This window comes from Strongylocentrotus purpuratus, unplaced genomic scaffold (assembly GCF_000002235.5).
Source record: "Strongylocentrotus purpuratus isolate Spur 01 unplaced genomic scaffold, Spur_5.0 spur5_scaffold_5, whole genome shotgun sequence".
Lineage (NCBI taxonomy): Eukaryota > Metazoa > Echinodermata > Echinoidea > Camarodonta > Strongylocentrotidae > Strongylocentrotus > Strongylocentrotus purpuratus.
Genome location: NW_022145611.1, coordinates 33,749,872 through 33,773,081, shown reverse-complemented (window position 1 = coordinate 33,773,081; position 23,210 = coordinate 33,749,872). Strand labels below are relative to the sequence as shown.

The 23,210-nt window shown below is 36.1% G+C and overlaps 2 protein-coding genes across 2 annotated transcripts in view; one reads left to right on the top strand and one right to left on the bottom strand.

Annotated features, from left to right (window-relative positions):
* The first annotated feature begins 6 nt into the window (after positions 1 to 6).
* On the top strand, positions 7 to 6,453 carry LOC593624 (RNA-binding protein pno1). Its single transcript, XM_793095.5, has 5 exons — positions 7 to 237; positions 2,356 to 2,505; positions 3,495 to 3,578; positions 4,264 to 4,513; positions 5,162 to 6,453. The coding sequence occupies exons 1-5, from the start codon at positions 34 to 36 to the stop codon at positions 5,227 to 5,229; spliced, it is 756 nt and encodes a 251-aa protein (XP_798188.5). The 5' UTR covers positions 7 to 33; the 3' UTR covers positions 5,230 to 6,453.
* Positions 6,454 to 7,063: 610 nt separating this feature from the next.
* Positions 7,064 to 23,210, bottom strand: part of LOC577727 (spastin) — a 55,812-nt gene continuing 39,665 nt past the window's right edge. Inside the window, exons 5-12 of the mRNA XM_030999540.1 lie at positions 20,719 to 20,929; positions 19,163 to 19,302; positions 13,678 to 13,825; positions 12,939 to 13,030; positions 12,071 to 12,193; positions 11,051 to 11,201; positions 10,336 to 10,376; positions 7,064 to 9,667 (exon numbers count right to left, since the gene is read on the bottom strand). Of these exons, the coding sequence (XP_030855400.1) occupies positions 9,542 to 9,667; positions 10,336 to 10,376; positions 11,051 to 11,201; positions 12,071 to 12,193; positions 12,939 to 13,030; positions 13,678 to 13,825; positions 19,163 to 19,302; positions 20,719 to 20,929 (1,032 nt within the window). The 3' untranslated portion in view covers positions 7,064 to 9,541. The remainder of the gene's footprint in view (positions 9,668 to 10,335; positions 10,377 to 11,050; positions 11,202 to 12,070; positions 12,194 to 12,938; positions 13,031 to 13,677; positions 13,826 to 19,162; positions 19,303 to 20,718; positions 20,930 to 23,210) is intronic.

The window sequence follows — 23,210 nt, the reverse complement described above, 5'->3', positions numbered from 1 at the left end:
CACAAACTCTGTGGCCTTTTCGATTACGCAATCATGGCAAGCACGTCGACGGAAGCCACGAGGATGGAAACTACCAACGAAATCATGGAAGATTCTCAGCAATCTGAAGAATTTCGTTCCGTGAAACCGAAAACTGCCAGGAAGAGAAAGATAACAGAGGAGAAAATGGTCACAGAAACACAGACAAAGACGGAGAAACGGCCTCATTTCCCCCCGTTGAAAGGAGCAAGATTACTTGTAAGTGATTACCATTGTCCCACCTGTAGAATATGATGTTAGCTATTTTTACAGATAGTTTTACAAGAAGTTAATCCCATATGGCATCCATGCAAAAGGGAATATTCTGACTTCTTGGTACTAGATCTAAATGGAAATAGTTTATACAGATTTTAATGCTGTCTGGTTGAAGAAAAAAAAATTAAATGAAACATTGCATTGGTAACACTAACCAGCAGTACAGTAGGGGCGCTAGTCCAAGAATGAGGATCGTTGGCAAAAGTGAGGATATCGGGTCTCGTTGTAAACGCGGACAAAGTGCGTTCTAACAAAATAAGGATCGTATGCATTTGCACTGCCTTTTTTTTCATCAGCGCTCTGCAGGTTTCAGGTTCCCGAACTGCGCTCTGGCATTGCGAAAAACCGATTCCGCGTAAGAAAATGACCCCAGTTCACCGTCTACTTTTGGTTGTCGTCTTCCCAAGGATTTGTCACTCATAACGTGAAAGTCTCTGTACAAAGTCAATGTAAACTGCATCACGAAAATCATTGCCAATGCACGGATCAGAAATATAAAACGTTTGCAAAATGCGGACGATCTTTATTTTGCGGACGCATTTGTCAGCGTTTATATGAAGACGAATCCTCGGACTAGCGCCCCTACTGCTAACACGCCCCAAACTTTTCCAAAGGCCTTTGTGCAAAGGCAAAGCCAATTATTTTAGTATTTTCACTAGTCAAACACATATAACTTTACTTGTGAGCCCTGTACAGTGAGTTTACATGCTCTGATTGGTCGATCTGCTCGAGCGGTTTTGACTTTAAGTGAGAGAGGGCCCACTGTAGAAGAGAGCGCAATAGTTCCGCCAATACAAGTTTGTACATTAAATATGACTGAAATGATAATTTCTAAAACTTAGGTAAGACTTAAACTTAAAATAACTTAACTTTTAAGGATGCTGAAAAAATCGTACAAAATCGAAGATTTGACTGGAATATCATGATTTTGGTATCAGATGAAACAGAAAATCGCGAGCTTTCTCCTCGCACTAATATCTTATAATGTTGAGCAAAAGGCAGCCAGCGATAGCCAATCAAAAGGGCCCATGTAGGCGCAAATTTAGGAAAATGAGGCTGAGACGGGATGAACGTAATGCGCATACGCTAGTGGTAAGCTTTAGTTATACGTGTCAAAGACAAAGTCAAACTCAGTTCAAACTCAAAAACAAAGACAAAACTAAGTCAAAAGTGATAGCTTTATGTGGCTGTGCAAATTCAAACAAACGCTTAGCCTAGAGCTTGACAAAACATAAAAGTCTGTCTGCTTGGAGGAGTTTTAAAAACATATGTTATTTTGTCTTTTGGCGCTCTCCTCCAAATCCAAGATGGATGGAATCCTCAGATCCTCCCGTCCACCACACAGTCGTGGTTTTCTCTGCCTGCCGTTATTCCCTGTTGCTTATATAATTTATGGTCGTGAACTGATACACAAAATACTATTATATACTAAACAATGGTTACTTGCCAGATTTACTCAGTTTTTACTAGCCTTAAAGGCAGGCTTTACTACTTCTCATTAGCTCAGCTCTCATTTAACATAAGAAAAAGAGCATCATGGGGGACCAACAGGCACCGATTGGGGAAGTTTTCTATATAGAGGGAGCAAGTAGCTACAAGTAGGACAGTGTGCCTTTAATGGCTAGGTGATGATATGAAATAAGATATTTATATCACCTAGCCTTAATTGGCACCCATACCCCTGCATGAAGATCGAGTGATGTAAAAAAAAAATGAAATGCTTTCATTATCTACCATTTGTTGTTTCTGATGTAATGAGCTGAAATGTGATTTACATTACAAAAATGCTGACCTCTTACAAGAGTTTTCGATATTGGTTCTGCCGGGATCGCAATTACATGGGGTGTACATGAAAATAGATTTGTCTGTGTTTCCAATTTGATACTTACTTTGCAATAAAAGCAATTACTCTGTGCATCTGCCTTATCACACTAAACGAATTGCTATAATAAGTATTAAGACTTGCTTATCATTTAGAGCTCTTTTCTTGTTTGTTACATTGCCTATGAAATAAACTGCAACATCTTTCCATTAATTATTCCATATTTTATTTCTATCCAGGATGGCAACACAGATATGAGAAAGATCGCTGTTCCTGCCAATAGATACACACCGCTAAAAGAGAGTTGGATGAAGATATTTACACCCGTCGTCGAGCATCTCAAACTTCAGATCAGATTCAATCTCAAAACCAGACATGTAGAACTGAGGGTAAGTTGCATTCTATTATCACAACTACGGTACTGTATTGAATTTTTTTTGATTTTTTTTTTGATTTTTTGATTTTTTTGATTTGATTTTTTTTTTGCCACTACCATACCACTCGGCAGTTTCCCAGGTCTCTCGCCAAAAAGGCATGCAATTTTACTTTGAGTTGCAGTTGAAGGTGCCGATTTAATAAGAATATTAACAGTAAACAATGCAGTTTTAAAAACCAAAGATGGCAGAATAATCCATTTTCCTCCAAGTCCAAACAGAAATCTGGACATTTGGTCCCAGTTTCTGAAAGGTGAGTTTGACAGTGCTTGAGTTGGGAAACATTTTTACCGACGGTACCATGCCAGCGGTCGCTGCTCTCCCTGGCACGGGTAAGCGTGGGCCTGGACATTTTTTTTTTTTTTTTAATTTTTTTAATTTTTTGTTTTGTTTTTGCGGCCGAATATTCGGGTACGAGAAATCGTACCCGAGTAGTTGTCAACCGTGCTGGTGCTCGAGCATTCGACTACCCGTCGCAGCCTTACCTTGTAACTGCAAGGAGAAGGTGCCATAGTGCTATACCAAATACATTGCAAATTGAGTCGATCAGATTTGATCATGTATTGTTCTGCACATCATATTATGTATTTTTGTAACATGCACAGTAAACTTGCATGGGCATTCCTTCTTCCATACAATAGAGCGTAAAGTGTATTGGTTGTTCCCTATATGAACCCTCTATAAGAGGTTTATATCACATGTAAATGTAAGTGTATAATTACATGTTACTCTACTCATAGACATTTTTATCTTGAACACATCCTTAGTTTATCTGAATCTGTATATCTAAATATTCTCTGCAATGGTTCACTTTTACCCAAACTTGACTGATTTGAGGTGAGCAGAATATAAGTCAGCAGTGACAGACATCTGTAATTTTGTAATACATAATACTTAAACTTGTATGTTTTTTTTTCATCCCATGTTTTCTGTTTGTATTTCAGTCGTCGGAACAAACACAAGAAATAAGTGCTCTTCAAAAAGGACATGACTTTGTAAAAGCTTTTCTACTCGGCTTTGAAGTAGAGGTAAGAAGGGGATATCTATGCTTATATCTTAAGAAAATGTTTATTAGTGGGAGAGTGAAAACCTAAATTATTATAAAAACATAATACAGGGCTTGATGCTGTAACATATCCCCATCTATCTAAAAGTAGATTTCATTAGTCTGAATAGTATTATATTTGATTGATGTGTTCTTTGGAAATGAAAAAAAAAAATGCTTCGCAGTTCTTCTGGGACTCTTATTGATTTAATACAATGTTTATAAGTGATATTTTGCTTGTATAGAATAGACTGAATTGATCAAGTTTATGGAGACAAAAAGACCAAATGATTGAATGATAGCTCAAAGTGTGATAATGATTCAACTCTTACGAATGGGGATACATGTGTATTGCACAACTTTGTGCTCACAATAGACTCTCTGTTAAATTGCCAGTTCTGCATTTATAATTTGATACAACTGAGGTAATAGTGCCACCTTCACAGCAGATTCCTTTTCTCAGCATATAAAAAAAATCTGATACAGTAAGTCCCTTGGTATCATGTACACTTGTCATAAAGCTGAAGGATGTACAAGTGTTGTATATTGTGAGGCAAAAATAAAAAGAGCAATGTCATGTTTTCTCAAGAACCTATTCTGCACTGCCGTTCTATGTCTCAAATCATTTGTGTAAACATTGTTCTCCTTTTTTCTGTACTTTCTTTTAGGATGCTCTGGCACTACTCAGACTTGATGAACTCTTCTTAGAATCTTTTGAGGTGACGGATGTAAAGCCATTGAAAGGAGATCATTTATCAAGAGCTATTGGGAGAATAGCAGGCAAGGGAGGAAAGACAAAGTTCACCATTGAGAACGTTACCAAGACTAGAATTGTGCTAGCAGACACCAAGATCCACATCTTAGGCTCCTTCCAGAATATTAAGATTGCAAGAACAGCTATATGCAATCTTATTCTTGGTAAATACCTGTTTTCATTGGAGTATGATATAGATGATTCAATATTAGGATTATATGTCAAAGATTACTGGTTATTTATTGGTAGGCAGAGACAATTTTAAGTTGGGAGTCATGTTCGGGGCAATTAATGTACATTTATTTGGTGGTTTGTGTATCATTTCAAGTTTGCATGATAGGTTTTCAACTTGAGTATAATCACTGCCTTTTGTCCAGTCATGGCATAGGAAGCCAGCAAGGATAAGGGAGATAAGGGCCACTAGCCCGACTAGATAGACGATATTCGACAGAGTTGACGAGGGTGTCCCTTTCTGTCTGTGTGTCTGTCTGGTTCTCTCTCTATCTTTCAATGTCTTTCTTTGTATGTATTTGATTAGAAGGTACTTCCACCCTCCTTAAGCATGCCACTGAAAGCCATTTCATGATATTGCTTGAAATGATCCTGCAAATGCTTATCATTTTAAATAGTTATTTAAATGCAAAATTATAAATTTATCAAACTCTTATAATATGGGGTATTGTTTATCATACTGTTTGATACTTTGTTCAAGTACTTTTCCTTGGAGATGGAGAAATATCTTTTTGTGCCATATGTCGTTTAGTTTTGAAATTCAAAAAAATTTTGTTTTTCTTCTCATTGTTCCATTGCAGGAAGTCCTCCTTCTAAAGTGTATGGAAATATGCGTGCTGTGGCAAGTAGATCAGCAGAGAGATTCTGATGCATCATCTTAACAAAGACATTTATACTGGAATCAAAAAGACATTTTAGAATGGACTTCATTTCGAGGAAAGAAATGGATGAAGCTAGATGGGATCTTCACACTTTACACCATCTCTGAGGCTCGTATAATTGTCATGTGACAGTGATTTGAAGGTCAAAGGTCAGACAAGAGTCGTCTTTTAGGTCTGTGGACATAATCGTAGGAGCACCATGCGTCACTATCTGGGTATAACCTTAACTTTCAGCTGCCACGAAATAATGAAATATGTAATATGACAATTGTGCGCTTTTGCCTTTATACCTCCAAGATCTCGGCCACGAAGAGACAAATAGCGACAAAGGGTTGCATGCACCTCCATGATATATGAAGAACAGGGCCCAGTCTTATAAAAAGTTGCGATTAATCACAGCTATGTACATAAGAAATAGGAGACTGTAAACTTGCGATGGATTGGAAGACTTGCGATTGATTCAGATCAATCTCAACTCTCTATGAGATGGAGCCCCGGTCTGCATTATTAGTTATGTTAGAGATTGGTAACTTCATCAATAATATATAAATGTTCATTTTTTAAATAATGAACAAAGAAAACGTAATGTTGTGCAAAATGTTCTTGAAATAACTTGAATCAAGAAATCTAATTCAATTAAAGTTCTTTTAATTTTATTAATTTATTTGATTTTTAGATTAGATTAGAGGCTTGTATCTGAATAAGTATTTTGATGAAATGGGTAAAAGTTGATAATGAATTAGAAAATAACTGATTTTAGAAAGAAAATAACAAAATACAGTTTTCATTTGTTTTCAGGCCGACCCGAGGTCACAACAAAATCTTTAAGCCTGATGTTCATGAAAAATGACTTTAAAACTGTGAAAGTCTTGAAAGAAAAGGTTATGCAAGTGCTTTGAAAAATTGTCATGCATTAGGAAGTAATCAGAGTGGAGGGGCTCATGTTGCCCCCCCCCCCCATCTATCTTTTGAGGGTTAAAATACATATTTTTTTGGAGTTAATTCCCCCCCCCCCCCATACATGTGTAATTAGTAATTTACCAGTTCTGTACTGACTTGTATTCCAAGTTCCATTGTTACTTAATTGCCATATTTATAATTTATCTTTCAACAAAATGCTGAAAGTACCATCATACATTACAATTTATGTACAATAACCTGACTAATCTCATTGTTATTAATCAATAAAAGAAAAGATAACTTTTACTTTATTTTACCACTGAATGATTGCTTTCTTTAAGACGAGTCATAAATTGGTGTGAAATGATTATCTATTAGTAATGATATTATACTCTATATATGTACATGTCCATGGGAGTGTTTCACAAAGACCAATATCGACATTTAGTTGTACCGTTCATGCCACCGTTTGCTCTCACCATTATGATCTTTAGGTTTCATATTTTTTTCTTCAATAATGAATTATCAAAAAATGTAAATTCTGTAGATTGGTGACCATGACTTGTACGTCCTTTGAGAGACCAATGCCAGTAAATGGTGAGAGCAAACAGTGCCATGAACGGCCTGCCGTAGTTAGGTCCAACTTAAAGTAAATGTTAGTCTTTGTGAAACACTACCATGTATTGTAAGTCAGCAATTAAAATACAAGTACCGGTACATAAAATGGGCACCTAAAGTTCCTTTGCATTATTTTGAAGCCTGGAAAGAACTACACTTAAAAAGCTCCAATTTGTCATTAAATATAATCAAATTATTTTTTATATGATTTCCCCCAACAATTACCAAATGATGTAAAAACTTAGATGCATATGCAATTCTGAACTATTTGGACAACCACAGAATAAGTAAAACACACTAGCCTCTCAGTATAAAACATTATTTTATTTCTGAAATCAAACATTCTTTACATTTCATACAAATAACATATACACCATGTACTGAAGACGAGAAACATACCGGTAACAGAAGATTGATAGAGTTTAACACGAAACAAGTTTTTATTTGACGCAGATAACATAAATATCACAGGAATGAAGAACTAATACTAGTTTCACTTTATCTATCAAGGGTTTATACGCTACAGCTTTGTCCAGAGTAAGCTTTACCTACTGTGCTTTTTACCTTTTTCTTCTAACGTGTACATGAGTTTCATGATTTATTTCTATGCTGTATGTACAAAAAAATTATTCACAAAACAAGGCACAAGTTTTTGTCACATTACTTGAGGATCATACATTGATAGAAATGCTTTCACAGCTTTTTAAAATACTATATGGCTGCAAGAATGTTAACAATTTTCAATACTCATATTTGCTTGCAAGAGCATGTATTATAAAATCACAGAGTGACTACTACCACATCACAAACTAAATCTAATTTTGTTACAATACCCTACAACCATTTGACAATCCAGAAAGTATTACATAATTACTTATTAGCGATACATGCCTTTTCTGTATATTTTCCACTTTTCTTTGAAACCTCTTTTGATGCAGTCCTAAAACTATGAGATTAAACATTGCGTTCCAAGTGCTCGTTGCAAATGAGTAAATAATAAACAAGTGAAATTCATAATGAAAACAAATCTCTATGGTTTGGGATATTCTATGCGTGTGAACTTTCTGTTCCTTTTATAATACAAAGCCACTTCTTTCAGGGGTTTTACATCCCCATTTGCTGATGAGCATGTGTATGGCATGGATGTAATATTTTATGTCTTTATAAATGACGTACTGATACAGTCACTCAATAATTTCATTTCCATCACATTTATTCTGCATTTCACTACTTTCTTTTCAACCAACACATACATATCATTCTACAGAATTAAGCTTTTAATGTGTCGGTAAAAATAGATTTTCCTTAATTTTCAGACGCACAATCAGTGCCACCAATAATTATATTCAACCTGTATTTGCCTCGTAAGTAATATCTCACTAAAAAAATATTACTGAGCGTACAACTTATCAATAAAAAATATAATTCAAAAGCAAAACAGGTATGTCTAGCCATAAACATAACCCAGATATTTTTCGTCTTATCACTTTAAGGGCAAATTAAAGAGGACTAATGATCAATTTGGTGAAGTAATCATCTTAATGAAATAACAACACTATTTCATTGAATCCATGGATCTGATCAACATTCAAACAAATATCTTAATAATGATCAGACTACTGAAACTCTTGTGATAGAAATATTGCTTGAAAAAACAATTCTAAATATCACTAAAGAAATTAGCTTATTCAGCATTTCATTCTCAGTCATATCAATAACAGACTCATCATGGTAATTCTATTTAATCTGGAAGAAAAGTAATTTCTGCATTACAAAAATGACAATATATTTGATGAATGATAAATTTGTTTTGTCTCAATACCTTGCTTTATCAATCTCAGTGCTGATAAAAGATGTTTCACATTTTTAAAACAATATTTTCTTTTTAAAGGCAGATTTATTATACACTTATATATTATTAAACAAAGTCAAAATAAAATGAACAAAGAACATTTTTTTTCAATAACATTTGAATAAGAAAACAATGAAATTAAAACAGTAATACAATCATAATATATAAATGTGGCAATAATTTAACTATATTATTATAACAATAAATAAATGCAGTAGACCAACCATCATATTAGGCAGGGAGCTTGAGTGGATGGTAGCCTGGGAGGTGAGGGGGAAGCTACATGGTGCCAAAAAGGCGTTGTAGAACAAATATTCAGATCGTCACCTAAAAGCGTAATTTTAATTGTAAAAAAACACAACAAAAAAACAAATGAAAGTGTGTTGTGTGGGTCAACAGCAAGTGCAAACCTGTGTTTGCATCGTTGTGTACAACATCAAGGGTGGCACTATAGCTTGTGTACGTGCAGGCGTGGGTACAAAACACAGGTATTGAACAATGCAAATTGGTAACTCTACCTTGCAAGCCTTACAAATTCCATAAATTCCTTGTATTTGATGAAGAAACAGATCTAAATCATTAAGAGCATGTATCAAAAACAACAACAAATCAAAAAAAAATATGTCTAGTAACATGTCAAGGACTTGGGTGCAATGAAATGCTTTTTTTTTTAAAAGAAAAGGTAAATTACCGTAATCAATTTTTTTAATGCTACAGAACAATAAGAAAGGTGCTTGCAAATGCAGTCCCAGACTTGCCAATGTGTATTTGATAGATCTTATCTTTATCAGATTTAGCTCAACTGCTCTATTTCAGTCATTTCTATGCTTTTTGCAAGAGAGGAATTTCCCAATCATGTTATGCCAGCATGAAATGATTTCACCAACTAATACTATGAGGTCCTTCCTATATCACAATCCAAGCATGGTCTAATAAGATGAGATGTCACCGTAGCTCTTGTTCCAGTCTGCATAGAGATTGATGGAATCTTGAGGTACACTCCGTCGTATCCTCTTCAGAGAATCATAAAAATCAGACAGGGTGATGCTTCGTACCTAGTCATGACATGAGAAAGAGAGATATGAATTCAATCATAGAGAAGAAAGAAGTTGTGACATCTGATACAGATAATCTCAAAGGCACAAACTCTAATTTGACATTTTACTATAATTACAATAGACCTTGAGTATAGCATAGCTCTGTCACTCTCTGGCTGTGTCATATAACAGCTAAAGTACAGAGCCGATGGTGTGCAGTAGACTGGGTAGTCAGCATTGTCTTACAGTGCAGACACTGTCAAGCACAATGACTGACAAGGGTTTGTTCCCGAAAACTAATGGTTAATTAAATAAAAAAATACTAAAAACATAGAAGAAAAACAAAACTTCCCCCTCCCCCCTGAAAAAAAGGGGGAGGGGGGGGGGCTGACCATGCACTACGAACTTTAGAAAACCATTTGCTATTATGATGTAAATGTTTAAAGAAACCAGAACCTGTTCCTGTGTTTGGTTATTCCCTTTACTAACACCATGCATAGAATGGGGAGAGATGTAGGTAGGTAAGATAGGCAAAGGGTGGGAATGGGTTAAAATCATTAGGGTGGTAGTCAAAACAATGAGCCATATGGGGAGGGGTACTTCACAGGAAATTCCACTCTAACATTTTTCTTGTTATGTGAGAATATCACAGTTACCATGACTTTTATAGAAAGTGAATGTATTACCTGTTCTGCAGTGGTTGACTTGACACCATTTAGTCCAAGTTCTGTAAATACATAACATAAATAATTAAATATGCAATACCAGTAAGACATGAAAAAATTAATTGCATTCTATTAACATTCAACCCACACCTACCTAAGATTTTCATACCATACCCCATGTCCATGCTTATCATTTTTTATATTAGTAAAAACATATTGATAGATGGATAAAGGTTTTAATGACATATATACATGTAAATGGAAGCACAATTAATGGCAGATTTCTGGCCAACTTATATTTCAGCCCGGCATAAACAATCCATAAGAAGGTTGAAGATGTTCCTTCCTTGGTGCATCTTTACCTCCTAACACTAAAACAATATAAACTTTATGACTATCATCATCATCATCATCATCACCATCATAATCATCATCATCATCATCATCATCATCATAACCACCACCACCACCACCACCACCATCTCCGCCACCTTCGTCATCATTGTCATCATTGTCATCCTAGTCATCATCGTCATCATCGTCTTCATCAATATCTTTATCATCATCATCGGCATCGTCATCATCACCACCATCATCACCATCATCACCACCATCATCATCATCAACATGACCATCATCATTATCATCACCATTGTCATCATCAATGTCATCATCATCATCACCACCATCATCATCACCACCATCCTCATCACCATTATCATACCAATTATCTTACCTCTGATAGGTCCTAGAGCAGCATCTTTAGCCAAGGCATTAAGATCACTTCCTGAGTATCCTTGAGTAAACTCTGCTAGTCTTGTAAGATCTGCATCAGTCAGAGGGTTATTGTTTTTCTTCAGCAAATTCTTGATCAACGTTTTCCGGGCCTAAAACAGAAAAATGAAAAACATGGGTTACAGGCAAAGTACGGAAAAGTATGATCATTATGGCAGTATGGAATGTCTAAAATTACAGTTTTTTTTTGTTGGGGGGGGGGGGGGAGGGGGCTTCAATATGATTTATCGTAACAAGTGCTGTGCAGTATGGCGGCTATCCAACACACGCTGAGAAAGACGGAAAAGTATCAAGTATTCTCTTAATAGAAACCAATTTTTCATAGAAAATTGATGTGCTGTGATGACCTGAAAATCATACGTCCGCGCAGTGCTGGCATGCCTTTTTTTTTATAGATTCATAGACACGCATAGGGAATTACTAATTTATTCCCAAAATTACTGATTTGGAGCCTTGTGATTACTGATATTCTGTTCTGGAGGTTGGCAGCTCTGCCCATGTCTCACAGCTGTACATCATGCACTTCCTTACACAGGTATCATACACTGTATGAATTAATTGTGCATTAAATGCTGAGAAAGGGTTACCGTACAAGAATTGGTTGTCACTATTTTGGGATAGACTCATGCAAGCTCTTGGGGAGGTGAAACATTAAGAAAATACATACATTTTGAATAATCCAAAATGCAGGAAAATACTTCTGAAGGAATTTACATAATTCATTGATTGATAAAGAAACTATCTCTACTAGCAGCTTTTCTGATAATGAAAAATTATGCTATATCTTTGAATGCTGTGAATGTCAAATGCACATAACAAGACACTGCATGTAGAACATTTTTGTTCAAATATCTTGTAGATATAATATGTACATCTACATTTCCAGATCCTTCACAATGAATGAATGGAGAGTGCAGTTTACCAATGAATGAGGTGACAGTTGTTGGGTCAAGCTACTTACATTCATATCAGGCAGTTGGACATAAACTCGTTTCACCAGCCTCCTGAGGACAGCATCGTCCAGTTCTTGTGGTCGATTTGTTGCCCCCATCACAAGCATTCGCTCACTCCCATCAGCTTTCACCTAAAATTAGTCAATCAAAACTTTAATTTTTACTGGTTTCCATCCTAACTATCACTTTACATTTATATGACAACACCAAGAAGTATATGAAACTTCAGAATGGCTCTAATCTTCATTAATCTGACCGAGCTGTTATGCTTTAATCCAACCCCAAGTTTTGGTTGCAATAAAGAAATAATAATAAATGCAACATTTTCCTGTTTCTTAAATTTCTTGATGAATATAGAACTAACAAATATGAAGTAGGCTGTGGACAGTGGACTATGGACTATACCCCTACCCTACCCCCCCCCCCCTCTCTCTCTTTGCGTCATCCAGGGTTCCACTTATCATCTAGAACTACGTTTCCAGAGTTGATTATTCCCCAAACACAAAATATTTTTTGCATCACACCAGCAGTAAAAAAAAAACACATAAAAAGTGACCTTTTTTTTTTATTCAAAACTAGAGCACTATTTCACTTTTTTCCGGAGTGCTCTTAGAAGTTTCAGGAGCTGATTCACTCACAGCTCTTACAAATTTTACTTGTTGCACATTAAAGTTGTATCGTACAGTTGCTGATGACCACTATAGGGTCTGAAGTCCATGGTTTGAACCATGTAAGGTTTAAAATACAAATTCCACCGACTAAAAATTACAAGATGTCAAGGTGAAGCATCTACCAACATCTACAACCTGTAGACAGCAATATTTTTAAAAATTATTAAACAACAAATGAATTATGTAATGGTTAATAGATACTTACACCATCAAATTCTACTAAGAATTCTGTTTTTAATCTTCTGCTTGCATCATGTTCTCCTTCTTTTCTCTCAGTTAGTAAGGAATCAATTTCATCTGAAAACAACAAGAACAAATGTTAACAAATAATATGATCAGATATACATTAAAATACCATACTATACAAAGATCAATACTTAGGAAACTTGGCAAACTAGCAAATAACTAAATGATCCAACCAGAGATAAAAAACATTTATTAATCATATGAAAATTAAAACATAGGTTTATGATTTTCAACAATGTCATAGAATTAGTGACTGCAAATTTGTCTTACTTGTGGGTAGGGAATCAAACCTATATTAACAACTTACAAATCTCAAAATTTGAATAGAGAGCAATGAAGTCCTAATACTAAAAAGGCATCATTATTTTCTTCCTGAAATTGACAAACACCATCAAATAATTTAACATGATAACTATTCCTCCTGATAATTAAAGCTATCAGAAAGTTTATCTTTTAGACCAAGACTACGTCAAAACATCTTTATATAGTTCTATATACTGGTACTCATATCTATTTGCACTATTTACATACATGTGTGACATGCAGCTAGACAGTCATTTTGATGTTTCCAAAACCTCATGATATCATTTATTCTTTATTCCTAAGAGGCAATCATGTCAATATGCTACTCTAGACATAACTGGAAGTATTTGCAAGTCTGCAACTGATAGGCTACTGACATTTGAAGAATAGCTTACCCATGAATATAATGGATGGTTGTAATTGCCTGGCTACTGCAAAGAGCGCCCTCACAAGTTTCTCTCCCTCTCCCACATACTTGGATGTAAGCGTTGCAGCGCTGATGTTGAAGAAGGTAGCGTTGGATTCATTAGCAACTGCCTTAGCCTAGAACGGGAGGTAAAGAGGAAAAGAGAAGATGTACCTCATTAACTAATAGCCTGATTATGATAGAGGAAACAAAATGAGATATGAACAAATCATATTAGAGGGGTAAAATCAAGAATTACTATGTTCATGATACATTTTATGTGCGTAATATTTATTTTTAAGAATTTCTCCAATACCAATAATGTAATATAGCCTATTCACTCAAATACATATATCTCATGAATGACTATGTCTCCTATCTATGTTGCCCTCTCTTGATAGAAATTGAAGAAAACAGATATTCATGAGGTCTTTGACTATTAAACTAAATGCACCAAATCCATGACTTCAACAAATACTACATATCACCAAAGGGATGATATATTGGTATATAAGATGTATGCCAATATGTATTCAAATGCTTGATGGACAAATTACAAGATTTTCATTATAAACTACAGTGTGTAACATTCATTATCAAAATACTACACAGTATATTATATTAAACTGTAATTATGATGATAAATCATCAATAATTTCAATTCAATCAATTCAATTTAGTATTTATTGTCCATTTCTGGATATTTGATTTTCACTGGTGTAACATATACAGATTAACATTTACTAATGTATTTACAAAAATGTAGACATTAAAAGTGAATACACAAGGTTTAACATATGATTAAGCACAGATTAACAGAGGATCAAATGTTGTTTTATAAACACTAATTCAGAACAATAGTAATTGAAGCAGAGCAAGAGGAGGTGTCAGGTGATCAAACGATTTAACAGGTGAGGCAAATATAAATATACTGATATTCTGAGGAGGTTTGGTATCCAATCTACCCATACATGTATTTTCGTCTTAAACCAATTTGGGAATTATTTGTAATATATAAAAAGATAAAATATCCATTTGGCACTACAAAGCTAAATAGAGGGTAGAGAAGATTTTTTTTGTTCTAAATAGTGAATACCATATCTCAATCTACTGAACCCTAGGTGACACTTCTATTAAACAAATACAAATAAGACCAAACAGACTATGTGCTAACGCCCAACCCATTATCACTCACTGAGTCATTGATTAGCACAATACCATGCCTGAGGATGTTTTTACTGGTCTGATCTTCCCGCCTTTCATCAAATTTAATCATGAAGACATATAAGTACAGATACACCGGGGAGGATTCAAGAAATTAACACTTACAACTTAAAGAATTGGAGAAATCTAATTAAAGATGGCAGGAAGGGATGGAGGGAAGAGGGACCATGGAAAAATATAGGAGAGAAAGAAAAAGAGATAGAAACATATTGAGAGCATGAAAAGAACAAAAAGAGCTTGAGAACAAATAATAAATGTGAGAGAAAGAGAAAGAGAGAGAAAAAGAGAGGAGGAGGAAGAGAGAGGGAGGGAGGGGAGGAGAGAAAATACATATATAGAATAGTACAACACTCTGTGGCTATATACCTATGACTCATATTCAATAAAACCCTCACATATACCTGCCACTTGTTTGAATCTGCACAAATATGAAATTGTAATAAGTGCAGAAAAAACAATAATGCAGACATTCCTCGACTTGAATAAAGAGAATTAAAAGAAGGAGGTGGGATAAGATTAGAGTGTTCCATGAATGATTGACAATGAAGACAGAGACATTGCTAGAAGCAGCCTGCCGGTTATGAAGACTTGCAGAATGACTTGGGGAGGGTCATGTAAATGTGTAGAGACCTTAGAGTAGGACGATGGATCTTCCCTAGGGGGAAGGGAGGATTACTCATTCATGTGGGAGGATTAATCTGATAATATCTCTGAGAGAAGCGGGAGTGTTAAAATCAAATTTTCAATTTTCATACCAGCACATCAACCCTGGTACTGTATATAACTTCCAAGCTGTCTTATTAGCATCTTCTGGAAGATTAATCTGATAATGTCTCTGCAGAGAAGTGGGAGCGTTAAAACCGAATTTTCAATGTTAATACCAGCACATCCATCTACTCCTCCCTGGTACTGTATACTACTTCCTAGCTGTCTTATTAGCATCTTCTGTGTCACCATACTGCTCTCTTGAGCTGCATCCTTCTATTTTTTTCCTTCTGTTTCACACCCTTTACATTGGAGGAAAACCAGATAAATCTTATTGGCAGCTCTGTATGTACATTCATAGTCCTTTAATATTTCTGTACACTTTACAAGCTTATATTTTGTAGATGATATTTGGGTCAATAATGAAAAAACATAATTTTTGTTTTATCATGCAACAAATGTCATCTTACATTTTAAAATATGCGTTATCACCCCTATCAACTTGTGAGAAATGTCACAACGGTTGCTCTCATTACAGTTGAGAGCTAGACTAATAATTCATCAGGAAGTAATGTGGATTAGCTTCAGATCAACGGGTGACGATGTACAAAGAGAGAGGGGGGCAGGGAGACAGACAAACAGAGAGCGAGAGTGAGAAAATGAGAGAGACAGAGAGAAAGAGAAAAAGAGAGAGAGACACAGAGAGAGAGACAGACAGAGAGCTAGAGAGAGAGAGAAAGAGAAAATCTGAGATTTACAGACAGAGAGACCAGCAGAGAGAGACAGAGAGGTAGACACAGAGAGAGACGGACAGAGAGAGACAGAGAGAGACATAGAGAGACAGAGAGAGAGAGAGAGAGAGAAAGAGAAAATCTGAGATTTACAGACAGAGAGACCAGCAGAGAGAGAGAGACAGACAGACACAGAGAGAGAGAGAGAGAGAGAGAAAGAGAAAATCTGAGATTTACAGAGAGACCAGCAGAGAGAGACAGAGAGGTAAACAAGGAAGACAGTTGGAGATTGAAGAGAGGTGGAGAGAAACAAATCATAGAATAGAGATGTTTAAAAAATATGACATGTCTAAGAAATGTAAATATAAAGAAAAAGCGATTTTTATATAGAAAATGTTGATGTAACTGGGAATTTTCACTTGACAGGAAGAAAGAGAGCATGGATTAGAGAGTGGTGATGTACATAGTAAGAAGAGGCTAGATCTTAGACAGGAAGGACGGAGTTGACTGATCTTCTTATGCTTATCTACCCACTCCCAATGATGACAAATTAGAATTCAACCTCACTCCTAAAGCCCCAGTCCCATATAAAGCCGGACCAGCACGGACGAGCACGGACCACTCCGGACCATCCCGGACCATGGTCTGGGGTGATCCGGGATGGTCCGGGATGTTTTGTTAAAAAAAGTGTGATGCTTTAAAAGCTACAGTCCCATATACGTCCCGGACCGTCCCGGACCATCCCGGACCCCATCCGGGGTGATCCGGGATTCGGTCCGTGTTGACACCGTGTTGGCACCGGGGTGGTCCTGGATGGTCCTGGATGGTCCTGGATGGTCCTGGGCAGTCAATAACTCACTCCCGGACTGCCACGGATCAACACGGACCGCCCCGGCGCCACTACGGATGACCCCGGACCCAACACGGTGGCTACACGGATCACCCCGGATCAAACTTTTGTCCCGGACCGTCCCGGACCACCCCGGCAGTTTTTGACAGTCAAAAACATCCGGGGTCGACTCCCGGACCGCCCAGGACCATCCAGGACCATCCAGGACCATCCAGGACCATCCAGGACCACCCCGGTGCCAACACGGTGTCAACACGGACCGAATCCCGGATCACCCCGGATGGGGTCCGGGATGGTCCGGGACGGTCCGGGACGTATATGGGACTGTAGCTTTAGCATACAAGAAACGATCATTCCATTGCTTTCATCAAATGTAATATTTTCTGAATTAAGTAGCTTACTTGTTTACTTATGAGAATTATCTTTGTAGAAAAGGAGGTAGTAGCCTAATTCTTAACTAAAAGTTGAATAAGTTTTCTGGCATGTCTGATTTATGAAGAAGTTTTTAAGGAACATCCTCTGCAATTATTACTGTGTTATTTGAAAATGAATTAATAAGGACTAGTATCAGTAAAATCTATATTGATTGGAGGATCTCACATTTCAGTTTGTCTATTCTCATCATTGCATTATAAATGAAAGGCTACTCAAATGTGTTGATAACGCTTTTAAGAAAGCCTTTACACATGAACAAATTATTTAGTGTTATCAGAAAAATCTGTGTCATGTGCTTCCTTGTTCTACCATGTCTGTCTTCACTCACACAAAAAGAAGACCTAACATGAAATTAGTTACATATATATATATATATATATATATATATATATATATTTAATGTTTAGCAACACCTTAAAAGGGATTTGTGTATCACACTATCAATACCAATTTTAACCAATTTGTGTCCTATTAATTTAGATATGAAGTATTTCAGAATGAAAAGAAATTTGGAAATTGAAGAAAAATAATTGAAGCAGCTACCAAGGATATAAAAATATTTCTAAATATGCTGAACAAAATAGATACATAACTTCACCCATCATTCCACACAGCCATATTCAAGTTCAAGATTTTGTTATTGGTTATTAGGCGAACGTGTTACTCACGCCATCTTTCCTTCACCTCATTACTGATGTACAAATAACCCTTTCCTCTTACTGATAATAAAATCATGAGCTAAAGGGCTCCACTCCGTCCATGGGTCAATTACAAGCTTGCTAGCGTGTGCCCAGTAAGTGATAATCAAATTAAGTGCTTTCGTGCAACCCACAAGACCTCCGGCATTCTAGGCGATGGATACCTCTACAATCACTGTGAGACAACTGTTACAGAAGGGTCATTATGGACTGGACAGTAGTTTAAACTAGACAATCTCTGGAATTATCGAAGGGCACGAGCTGGTTTAAATCAAGCTTATGAACTACTTTATATAGCATGTCACACATAAAGAAAATTGAGTTTATCACCATAAATAGAACAAAATTTGTACAATATCACATTTCATCCCTCTAGCTGCAGTTAATTCTCTGTATACTGGCCATTTTGCAGCAGTGTATAATGGCTACTACTTTGCAAGCTATTATTCCCTACAGCAGAAAGAAACAAAGAAATAGCCAATTTCACGCATCAATGGAATTTAGCTCATTCAAAATAGACGAAAACAAGCTTGTGCTGTCACACAATTTATACTGACATAAGAAAATATGTACATTACGTTAGCTCCACTGTGTCTATTTTTTCAGACTCTAGTAGAGGCAGTCACTCAACCTCTTATATAAAATGTTGATCTTCAAAAAACCGAGAAAAAAATACTGTGATTGGTTACGTTGATGGTGTAAATGAATAATAATAAAGGAAATCAATAAAAGTCTGCCAATCTAAAGACGTTAAGTTCTGCACTTTCTAACAGGTGCCAGTTAAAATCATTGGTGTCTGTAAGGAAGGTGTGACTACTTTAATAGTCTTACCAGCATTGTCTTGCCGTTGCCTGGTGGTCCAAAGAGCAGTAGACCTCTAGCAGGTTCCCTGAGTCCTGTAAAGAGTTCTGGTCTTAAAGCTGGTAGGATCACTATCTCTTGAAGAGCTTGCTTAGCCGCCTCCTGTCCAGCTAATTCATCAAATGATAAAAACAAATCATCATCCTTTAGAATTTCAGCTAGAGATTCTGCCTTTCAAAAAGAACATTTCTGTAACACATCAAAGGTAGAATTTCTACCCAGCTACGAGGCCTACTGTATGAAACATTGACCATAAAAAAAATTGTTGAACTTAAATATTTGCAAGGGCAAGTTCAGGGAATTTAGACATGTTGATGTCCCATACAACACCCAGCATTGAGTAGTTATGAACATAATTATCTTGACATCAAATAGGTAATTTCACTTTATAGTTGGCCCGATCCAAAGCTCTAATAGGACTACAAACATAACACATTGATAAGATATACTAATATATTACATATATTCAGTACCATACAAGACAAAACAGTGTAGCAGTGCAGGTTATCATTACAGGTAGTAGTAATAAACACATCAGAAAACATCAAAATAGTTTCAGGTACTGTGACTAAAACAATGTTTTAAACAGGATCATATACTGTTATGAAATAAGTTTCTCTGCTGTATCATTCTCTCCCTGTACCTCTTCTCAAGGCTAAGCAGCTCGAGTGTAGTTGCAAGTCAGATATCAAACCAGGCGTATTCACATATCAGAGCGAGCAATCAATACCTGTAGAACACAGCTGAAGGTGCAGTGTAATCGATGCCATGACAGGTAAGAACTAACTGATACATAATGAGTAACGCTAGAATGCAATACTACATAGTCATCCTAGCAATAGGGGAAAGAGCATGGGTGAAAGAGAAAAAAAAAGTGATTGAAAGAGTGAAGGGAGAGAGAGAAAAATACACATATGCCTCAAAAAGGCCAGTAGGGAAAACTAAAAAGACACATCAAATCAGAGTATGAGAGTTTGAGACAGAAAGGGGCAGAATGAGAGAGAGAGTGATTGAGAGAAAGAGAGAGATGAAGAGAGAATATAAAGGGAAACATCTAAGAAAGAGGAGTATCCAATGGACAATTCAAATGTGTCAGCAAAATAAAGAGAAAAAGGAAACATTTCACACATGAGACAGGGGAATGGGAATGAGAAAGAGGAGAAACCCAAACAGAAAGACAGACAGAGAGACACAGAGATGGAGAGAGGGTGGGGGGAGAGGGGGAGAGAGAGAGAGAGAGAGAGAGAGAGAGAGAGAAAGAGAAAGGGGGAAAAAAAATCAGAAACAGAGATACAAAAAAAAGAATAGTATAGTAGGAGAAAAAGAAACAAATTATAGAAAAAAAGAGAGAAAGAGATAGTCAGAAAAAGAAGGAGAACAGACAAACACACATAGAAAGGGCAAGAGAGAGGGAGATACAGAAGAAATAGGGAGAGTAAATTGGAGAGGGGGGAGGAGAGAATGCAGCATAAGATAACACCAGGGTGTGAATACTAATTACAGAGTAGATACAGTATCTTACTCACCGACATCACCGAACGTGACCTTGGGCCCACTGTCCAAGATCTCATCTAATATTCTATTAGCAAGCTTGGAATCCACGTTCTTCAGCCTTGATATACTCTGTTTGATATCCTTGACTGGAGGTAGTGATCTACTTGATGGATCCTTGGCTGGAGGGATAGATCTACCTGGTGATCGGAGATCCTTCTTCCCTGTGGTAGTATGACCTCTAACCTGTGGAGATGGCGCACATTACATTCATTCATTGAAATGAGAGGATACAATCTATTTCAATTACATCATGCAATAAGAAGTTCTGGCTCAATTAAAACAACTTTTGAAAAATTCTATATTGTTCAACATAGGATGAGCATTGAAAAACATTGTATTGAAATGGTAACACACAAACCAGATTTTGATATTTCAGTGGGTCTCAATTTGTTAATACTTCCTTTAATGCATTTTTCCATATTTTAAATTATCAAAATTACTCTTTCATTGTGACATACAGATGTCTTACTGACAAAAATGATTTACAAACCAGTAACACAAAAGGCGAGGAATTATACATTTTAAAGATTAGTTATAGTTCAGGTAATGACAGAAAGAAAAAAATGCACAGATACAAACTTACACTGATATTTCAATATCAAAGAAAATGATATCTGCTGAATAATGCTAGTTGGAAATGTATGATAGTTGAGCAATTTGCAAAGAAAGGTAAAATATTTGAGCTCATATTCCAACTGTGCATCAAACAAAAAGAAAAATGGGGTTTTAGTTCCAGTGAGATTTCATTAGTATCTTCACAATTTGCTGATCAAAACAATCGATCGTGTGCATAATACACAATTCAGAGTTACCATGAGCCAGTTTCTGCAGAAATAAAGTTCCATAACAAGAATTGAAGATTAGCTTCATGATCTTTAAACAAAACGGCTAAATCATGGTCCTTCTATGACTGCTACAGTTTTAAAGATGTCAAATCTTATTGTTAATGTGTCAGTATAAATATAAACAAGGCTAGCCTTGATACAGAGATGATTCACTTCTTCCTCTCGCTTACTACATGATGAATATTGACTGCTTTAAAGTACAATTACTTCATCTTAGCATGTAGGATATATGTACTCATGTGATGACCTATCACTTTCAATGTCGTCTTAATGATGAGGGGAAGATGGATGGATGTAAGGTATCAGTTGAACAGTACTCAGGACATGATCATGGAATCATCTGATTTGATTGGCGCGATACTACGTGTTTGACTGGCATAGGATGTGTCACATATCACTGACTGAGAATCAAAAGGGCATTAATGTTCTTTCAGCTCTAAACACATAATACATCCCATTCTGAGAAAGATAAATCTAAAGCCTGTACAACACCTTGGGTAAGATTTAAAGTCAAATATCATACAAAATTTTGATATTGACAACACAGTCACAATTTTGTTACAGTATTTACTTTAACCCATTTTATCATCAAAAAGGAGACAGAGGAAGTTTTTTTTAAATATCTTCTTTGGCATAAGTAAGGTTTTGTTGGCAACATATCCTTACATATGCCAATATCCATTACTTTAAGAAGCAACTGCAATTCAATTTTGCATATGTCTTCTATGAATACAACCTATAGTCCTATACTTTTCATCAATGACTAAACTTGAGTGACTTGGCAATGCTGTTTCCTCACAAATAAAGTTACCATGGCAACAAGTTTATCTCTCTAAAACTTGGCACTATTCTAGAATAGATTAAACTATCATCAATAGGCTATGGAATCTGGATATCAAGAATAGGCACATATAAGAGAGGTACAATGTATGATTACAATATGTTAGTGTAGGAAGAGTCCTTGTGTTAAATCATATAGTTACTTTTATATGGAGTTTATGTCTTTCTGGCTCTCAGCAGATGAAATGACATACACAAAAAGAGATGGAATGAGAGAAATATTACAATTGCAAGAATTAAGAGGGAATGGGAGAAAGAACCTGAGAATTAATTGGAAAGAGAGAAAGAAAAAATAGTAAAGAAAAAATGGTAGAGAAAATGTGAGTTTGTCAAGAAGAGAGCAAGAGAAAGAGAGAGTGTGGAGGTGTAAAATAGAAATAATGAGAGACAAAGGAGAAGAGGATAAAAACTGATAGAGAATAATAGCTGATGGAAGATGAGGAGACATGGGAATGGGGACAATTCAGAGTAGAATAACAATTAGCCTAAAATTGTATAATGTAATGGAGAAAGAAAAAACAATTTTATGGAACACAGATCCTTGAATAGACTTAAATTTTAAGGAACAGCAGTAAGAAAACTACATGTGGAACTACCACTCTAAATATTCATCGAGATTTACTCTCATTAAGAGCTCCATTACTTCAAACTGCCCCTGTTTTAACTGCAACATTACATTTCTCAAAGCTTGCTTAAAGCCTGCGTGACTCCCGCTTCCTTCCTTCCTTCCTTCCGATCTTCAAATCGGCCCACCAAACCCTGATTCCCAAGTTCAAACT